Source organism: Volvox carteri (genome assembly GCF_000143455.1).
Source record: "Volvox carteri f. nagariensis unplaced genomic scaffold VOLCAscaffold_69, whole genome shotgun sequence".
Lineage (NCBI taxonomy): Eukaryota > Viridiplantae > Chlorophyta > Chlorophyceae > Chlamydomonadales > Volvocaceae > Volvox > Volvox carteri.
The window spans coordinates 260,252-268,254 of NW_003307612.1; the positions used below are offsets into that span (position 1 = coordinate 260,252).

At 56.0% G+C, this 8,003-nt stretch overlaps 2 protein-coding genes across 2 annotated transcripts in view; one reads left to right on the top strand and one right to left on the bottom strand.

Moving 5' to 3' along the window:
* VOLCADRAFT_98196 (uncharacterized protein) overlaps window positions 1-3,796 on the top strand; it is a gene marked incomplete at both ends in the record, with an annotated part of 16,139 nt that extends 12,343 nt beyond the window's left edge. Inside the window, 6 exons of the mRNA XM_002957073.1 lie at window positions 184-243; window positions 444-677; window positions 1,235-1,542; window positions 2,374-2,440; window positions 2,896-2,996; window positions 3,529-3,796. Of these exons, the coding sequence (XP_002957119.1) occupies window positions 184-243; window positions 444-677; window positions 1,235-1,542; window positions 2,374-2,440; window positions 2,896-2,996; window positions 3,529-3,796 (1,038 nt within the window). The remainder of the gene's footprint in view (window positions 1-183; window positions 244-443; window positions 678-1,234; window positions 1,543-2,373; window positions 2,441-2,895; window positions 2,997-3,528) is intronic.
* Window positions 3,797-5,867: 2,071 nt separating this feature from the next.
* Window positions 5,868-8,003, bottom strand: part of VOLCADRAFT_121599 (uncharacterized protein) — a gene marked incomplete at both ends in the record, with an annotated part of 6,470 nt that continues 4,334 nt past the window's right edge. The window contains 4 exons of the mRNA XM_002957106.1: window positions 5,868-5,912; window positions 6,093-6,242; window positions 6,560-6,705; window positions 6,778-7,886. Of these exons, the coding sequence (XP_002957152.1) occupies window positions 5,870-5,912; window positions 6,093-6,242; window positions 6,560-6,705; window positions 6,778-7,886 (1,448 nt within the window). The remainder of the gene's footprint in view (window positions 5,913-6,092; window positions 6,243-6,559; window positions 6,706-6,777; window positions 7,887-8,003) is intronic.

Genomic DNA, 8,003 nt, shown 5'->3' on the forward strand with positions numbered 1-8,003 from the left:
AAAAAACTCTCAAGCAAAAAGTACGGAAATACTCGGAGATGCTAGTCGTCTGCTTTCGATTTCGCCTATATAACACCTGACTCTGTTGGCATTGCGCTCCTCTTTCGTCCCACCCCACCCCCCTTACCCCCTTCCCCCCTTCCCCCCTTCCGGTGTTGACGACCTACCTGCTCCGCTGCTAAGGCGGGTCGAGCAGGTCGCGACGGGAGGGAGGCTCGGTGCTACCTGTTTCTAGATGACCAGGTAGGGGGCCGCCCGCGTGTGTGTATGTTTGTATGTATGTATATGAGTTGTGTTGTGAAGTAAGGGGCCGGCATTACCCCGGACTGTGGTATTACCCCCCCTCGGGGCCCCCCTTCATCCCACCCCCGCTTAAACCCCTGAAACCCCCCTCGGACCCCCCTCATCCAAACACACACACACACATAAACACACACGCGCAGGATTATCAGCGGTATCGATCTCTGGTATATTCCGGTTGCACCGAGCTGTCGGCAGTGGAAGCCTTCCTCACCCGCGTCTTTGCGCCACAGCCGCTACTGCCGCCATCGCCGCCAGAACTGCCGTACAAGCACCACAATGACCCAGACCACCACCATAACGGCGGCGGCAGCACTAGCAGCTTTGGTGTACTGCAGCTCAGTACGACGGCTTCTGAACTTGACATTGGCGAGGAGGTCATGGAGACCATCATGTCGTACCTTCAACAGGACGACAACGGCGGTGGCGGCGGTGGCGGCGGTGGCGGCGGCGGCGGCGGCTACGTAAGCGTTCTCCCCAGCTGCGCCGCCCGTGTTCACGTGTATTTCCATCGGGCCCCTCCGGCGGCGCTGGCGGCGCGGTGGCCGGTGGTGGCGGCGATGTTGAACTGCCGGCCCCCGCCGAGGGTCCACCGGGGCTGCTACAAAGTGGATATGGGGACTCTGGTGGCGGCGAGTGTGGGGGGAGGGGGAGGAGAAGGTGGCATCAGTTCTTCTCAGGTGAGGTGGGAGATCAGGGTGAGTGTGTGTGTGTGTGTATGTGTGTATGTGTGTATGTGTGCGTAGGGGACCGCGTTACCTGGTCGGGGAGGAGGAGGGGCGAGAAAGGAGGAAGAGACACAGACGGATTCTCTCCCTCCCTTTTTGAATTGCCAAATGATGTTGTCGTACCGCACCTTGTCAGCCATCACAATGGATTTGAAATTCAGATCTAGAAATTTGAATCTGATCTGTAATGCATTGGTGGTTCGCAGGCGTTACGGCAGCTGTCACAACTGGCAGCGTTGGGACAGGTTCATTTCGAGCCCGTACAGAAGTTGAAGGCTCTCAGTTGGCAGTTAATACGGCGGCCGGCGCCGCCGCCGGGGGCGGCGGCGGGCAAAAGTGACGGCGGCTGGGCGGCGGCGGGTGTGTCGGCGCTGGCGGCGCAGATTCACGCGCGGTTGGAGGCGCAGACGGCGGCGGCGGCGGCGCGACTGGATATGGTTTGGGGCCTTATGGCTGGCGCTTTCCTGCAAGGTTTGTTTCAATTTGGATTTTTTCTTGCACATGATGTCGTACAGTACGGAGCTGGCTGGAAAATTATATTTGCGTGTAGATTACCTGATTTTAGGTCGTGTGAATTGTGTCGGACTTGAATGCTATCCATAGAGGATGCAGCTGAATACCGAATACCGGTCCCAACCAACAAAACTGACGCAACGAACTATTTATTTACTCGTCCCAACCGCCACTCGTGGTTGGGCTAACGGATGAGCAAAGCCATGAACTCCTTCTCGCCACCTGCTGGTGGCCGAGTCTCCTGTGTCTTTAGAAGTGAACCCTTTTTACCCCAAGAGCTGGATAAGGCCGGGCCGGGGATGGAGAGGGGAGTCTTGTTACGTGTTTCAGTGCTCCGAACTGCCCAACCGTTTCTGCCAGAAGCATAAATAATAGGAAATTTGAGCTGCTCATTAGTTGCATCCAATGACTTGAACAACTCAAAAATTTCATCTAAAACACCAGTTTCCCTTGCATCTGTGCGGCCAATTTTATTAATTACTACAATAGGTTTTAGCCCGATCTTTAAAGCTTAGTAGTACTCGCGTGACGGAGCCTTGACTCGTGAGGTGCTCGTAACCTTCACATACAACTCTCCCCGAATCCCACCAAGATGTGCCGTACACCCACACATACACATACACCCCCATCCCACCCCCATGCACATGTATCTAGGGGCCAGCTGTGAAGAGCAGGAGGCCTTTCTACGGCCACGTATTACATCGTACTTTGACTCGCCTAACTGCCAACTACCAACAGCTGGTGTACAACCGGCCGGGGCGGCGGCGGCGGCGGCGCCTCCCTCGCTGCCCTGCTCCCCTCCCGGGTGCCCGGCCCTTCCTCTGGCACCTAGGTCTTCGAACCTGGTGTTGGAGGTGGAGGCGTTTTTGACTGGGGCCAAGGCGCGGGCGGCTGCGATGGTGGGTGGGTGGGTGCGTGAGTTGAGTTGGGTTGGGTTGAGTTGAGGCGGCGGCTCCTGTACGGATTGATTTTGCTTGGTTGATGCTGTGTCCGTATGTATGTATGTATGATGTATGGGACAGGGGGGGGGTCATATCTTCACCATGCGGCAGGGTCTGCCTTCCCCGGTATTTGCATTTCGGGGCACCCTCATCCAGTCTCACCTTAGTCAACTTCTCAGTGGATCGCTCAGGTTCCGCACCCACCACCAGCATCCAACGGAATCTGCCGGATCAACGGCGGCTCAACTCCATTCCTGGTCGGCTCGCGGGTTAACTTTATCCCAGGTCACCACCGTCCATCAACTAGGTGCACTTTTACCATCCACCATCTGAAGGATTTTCGACCCTGACAGGATTCGAACCCGGAACCTCCCCCTCCCCCTCACCCTCCTAACAATACCCCAACCAACCAGTCGATGTCCCTGACCCCGGTGGCAGTGGCGCGAATCCTCCACGGCTTGGCGGGTCCCGCATTTCCAACAGACTCCTGGCGCAAGGCCCACGAATGGGGCAGGTATACGACATTTACATATCTAGTATACGACATGATACAGTGCGCGCCGTGTCACAAACGCACGTGTCCTGGCGTCCTTGTTCTCGCGTTTTGATTTTGCTTTCTGTCCGTCTGTCTGTCTGTCTGTCTGTGTGTCTATCTTTCTGTCTACCAACCGCCGACCGTTATTGTCCCAGTACTTGTCTTTGTTGCACCTGCTGCTGCTGTGTTGCTACTGTTGCATGATGCAAATGATGGTCAATACGTTATCAATACGGGGTGTTGTTGTTTTCCCGCCTTTTGGAAAAGAGCAGTGGGCAGCCGCGGGATATCATCGGTTATTACCCGGGGCCGCCACCGCCGCTGGTGCCCATACGTGTGTGTGTGTGTGTGTGTGTGTGTGCGTGTGTAGGTGGCTGTGTGTGCGTGGCTAGCTGGTTGGCTATATCATATAGTAGCAGCTATAAACAGCGCCATAGCGCCCAGATGGGCTGAGAAAACAACGACAGCTGGCAATAATGATTTGATGTCAACATTTATTTCTACCTTGCAGATTCAAGGCTGTTGACTTTCCGTACGTGCGAGCCGTGGCAGCGATGGTTCTGGCACGAAGGGCGGCGGCGGCGGCGGCGGCGGCAGGTGTTCCCGGCGGAGGAGTCCCGTCGGGCAGTGGCAGGACCAGGACCATGCCGGGACTGCTGACGGCGGCGGCGGCGGCGGCGGCAGGTGGCGGCAATCTCGCTAGCCGCAAACGGCGATTAGAGGGGGGTGAAGCGGATGAGGACGAGGGGGATGGGGAACTGGAAGAGGATGGCGTTTAGGGTCGTGTGGGGTGGCTTGAGAGTACGACAAGGACGAGCTGTATGATGTGTACAACGGAGGCAAGCTGGCTGTGGGAAGGCATGATGGAAAGTTTGTATGTCTATATGTACATCTATGTCGACAATGCTTTTAAAGTAAACCGTCGTTTTTGTGTGTCCGAACTAAACCCTCGTGTTTCTGTGCATATGTATGTATGTATGTATGTATGTATGTATGTATGTATGTATGTATGTATGTATGTATGTATGTATGTATGTATGTATGTATGTATGTATGTATGTATGTATGTATGTATGTATGTATGTATGTAGGGCAGGCAAATCTACTGACTGAGGGGGTAGCTGTAGACGTGTGGGGGGCCGGGGGCCGGGTAAAAGACCGCGATGTATGCACGTGTGTAAGTTGGCTCTGGATTTTTAAGTGAGCGATGGCCCTTCCACACGGGACCGCCGGATCACGAACTTTCGGTGCTCTCACACAGAAAGCAGCTACTGTGTAACCGGGGTTATTTGAGCATATGCGGACATGTTTATTGCCGCCATTCAACCTGAAGACCAAGTTTTTGGTAAAATTGTATGATGTGTGGAACAGGGGGACAGGGGGGCATAACTTCACCCGTATAGTCATCGTTATTACATAGGCCGCTACCCGGCGAAACCCTGCCTGTTCCGGGCACATATATATACTGCTACTGCTCTTGCTATACTGCTACTGCTCTATACTGCTACTGCTCTTGCACCCTGATGTTTGTTTATTGTGGCTTCCTAAATGTCAAAAACGTTTTACGGTAATTCATTTTATAAATCAGGCCGCTATGGCATTAATAATGTCCTGCGTGATCCGCTCTCGGATGCCTGCGGTGTACTAATTCCTGAGAGAGAGAGAGAGAGAGAGAGAGAGAGAGAGAGAGAGGGGGAGTCGTTTGAAGACCTGAATCCGGGGGCCGATCAAGGGTTACATTACCTTCAGGTGTTGGGTTTCTTAGGGTTTGTACGGGAATACGAACGAGCTGGCGGGCCTACAACATCATCATCCATCGGTGCACCAGGCGCCAGCATACACACACACATCCACACGCAAACACCCCCCCTGCTCTCCTCCCTCCCTCCCCCGATTGGGCTTTTCCCTCGTTTTCTCGTTCGGGGCGCCACATTCACAAAAAAACATTGCAGTGGTGGTGGTGGTGGTCGTCCTCATGAATCGGGCATGAATCGGGCATGATGTTACGATGCTGCTGCTGCTAACGGCAGCTGCTGGAGGAAATCCTCCCCGTCCCCCCCCGCCGCCGCGCCTCGCTCGCCCCGCCGTTCCAACCGTTAGGCGCATCATATCTCTTCTCCTCCCAGTACATTAGTTTTCCGGCAGGAGAAGGGAGACTTTCTGCCGTCGTGTCATACGGTGCCGTACAGCATGCATGCAAGTACGACGATGGCAACTTCTTCTCCGCAAGCGCCCAACCCACGCAAATCGGCGCACGCGCGCATATGTGCGCGCGTAGAACAGAACCTCAAAACGATCGCACCAGCATAGCTAAACATAACCTCCCTTTTAATCGAGCGGCAAAACAAAGCGGCAGACGGCAATTAATTAGACCGCCTTCTATTGCTCGCACTAGCGTGTGCACCATGATGGTGCCTAGCACGGAGAGCGGGCCAACAGTGGACCGCCCGCACTAGCGAGCTCGGCAGCCCGACGACTAGATTTTTCACTAGAGGTCCCAGGCAACAAACTAAGGACAACTAAATGCGCTAGGTAGGCACCAATCTAAGCAAAACCAGAGCTGCTCCAACCTAGTTTCGACCCCAGCGCGCCTTGGCTTGCGGTATAAATTAATCATGCTATGGAAGAATCTCTATTTTCTAATAGAAATAACGCTTTCTAGGTCATCACCATGTATGCACACAGCCCTCTGCTGCATTAGTCACGCCCAAAGCACCGAAACCATTTCAATTCTCTACAGGGCCTCAGGAGATGTACTCAGTTGGGCAGCAGTTGTTGTCGCTGCTAAAGATTGCCACTTGACAGTGGCCGTTGAGGCAGAAGTTCGCGGGAGTAGAGCAGTTGCCAGAGCGCACAACCCAGCACATCGTTCCGCCAACGGGGTTCGGGAGATTCCTGCGGATAACGATAATAAAAACCGCTGTCAGTCAAAACTGGTAAAGACGAAATGGAAACCTCACATGCTGAGTTAGGCCCCGAACAGTTTCCGCTGAGCAATAAAACTGGCAGCTATGGTTCCAGAGTTTTCCATGGAACTATAAACGCCATACGTAGCGTGGTCATTAAGGAACTTACGTGACAAGGCTGGTGAACTTGATGGTCGTCAGGTTGTCTGGGTACAGGCCCCAGGTGTAGGCGAAGGGCGTTCCGTTAATGGTGAGACGGCGCAAGTCAGCCTTGCAAGCGTTGCTCACTGGCACCTCGATTTTGGCAAAGTCCATGCCGCTGTAGCAGCAGAGGGGAGGAAAACAGAAAGCACCACAAGCGCCATTTTGTTATATTTTTTCCATCAGCAGGCAGCAAACCGCAAAGCATGATGACCACGAAGCCTAATAAATAAATTGCAAAATAGCGACTAAACCATTCGGTACACTTCTGTGCTCGATTCACCATGGACGCATCTGCAAATCGCTATATACAGACTCGCTATGTACATGAATGCTATGAAATAGTCTAGAAGCGCATGGAAACCATATTCTATTTCACCGCATGCCAAGAAATTAGGAACGGCAAGGATTATAAATACCATCTGATGGACTCACCAGCAAGTTCCCGTGCTGCAAGTCTCCCGGAATACGTTCGTGCACATTGCCACCGCTGCATCGCCGTTCTGGTCCTTTGTCGACGCCGTGTACAGCGGTCCGACACTGTAAGGCACGTTAGTCGTAGCGGTACGGCAGATGTGCGTCTGAACGATGAATGGGAAGTCCGGCGAAGGCGGCGCTGGTGACGGCGGTGGTGATGGCGGAGGCGATGGCACCGGTGATGGCATCGGTGACGGCGGCGGCGGCAGCGGCGGCGACGCTGGCGGCGGCGGCGACGGCGAGCTCAGTAGCTGCGGAATGAGCGTCGGCGGCTGTGCCGGTGGCGGCGTGCGCTTCTTGAGCTTGGGTGGCGGCGGTGACGGCTGTCCGAAGCCCGGTGCGCAGTCCTGCAATAACGAGCCCGTCAGGCACGACGCCCCATTCGCACCGGCGACGTTCATAAAGACAGAGTACGTGGACAGGCCGTTACACAGCGGCGCCCCGAATATGGACAGCATCCAGCCCTGCATTCCGGTAGGGCCGTACAGCCAATCCGACATTCGAGACCCGTCGAAGGACGACAGGAACGATCCACGCAGCACCACATTGAGTGGGCTGCACGACGCCAGCGTAAAGCCCGACGTGATAACGGAGCCGTACGTCGGCGCCGCCGCCGCGAAGCTACTGCCAATCCGCAACGCGATAGACGTACATTGCGACACGTTGAAAGTCGGCAGCCCTGCCGTGATGTTGTCCATCGTCATGAGGGAAACGGAGACGAGGGTCTCGCACGCCAGCGGCGGCGACGGCGGGCGCGGTGCCGGTGGCCGCGGCGACGGCGGCGGACGCGGCGGCGGCTGGAAGCAATCCTGGCCGTACTCGCTCACCAAACACGTCGCACCACCCAGCGTGTCCACAACCTCGCCTAGGAAGTAGTAACCCGTCAGTGTGGCGAAGCACTGCTCGCCGCCAGTGAGAATTTGAACCCAGGACCGAAGACCCGTGGGTCCCTCCAGGAAGGCCTGCAGCCGCGCGCCGCTCTCTGCGGATCGGAACGCGCCGCACACCTTGACAAACGGCAGTACGGGCGGTCGAATAGAGCCGTCGTACGTCTTGGAGCACGCGATGGAGATGAACGGGCTGGTGATTTCCGCGCCAAGGGCAGTGGCGTTGGCAGTGACGGAGGACGATATGATGGATGTGAGCTGTGAGCACATCGCGTCTGTGAAAGTGAACATCGGGCCCACAAGGCTGGCGGGCGGCGTGATGGAGATGATGAAGCAGGCGGAGCAAGGCGGGGCCGGACTAGGTGGGTTGGGGGAGGGAGGTGCTGGGGGTGTTGGGCCTGGTGGCGGCGCGGGGGGATCGGGGGAGGGCGGCGGCGGTATGGGTGGCGGCGGAGAGGGTGGCGGCGGCAGGGGCGGCGGTGGGGATGGCGGTGATGGCAAGGGGGGTGGAGGGG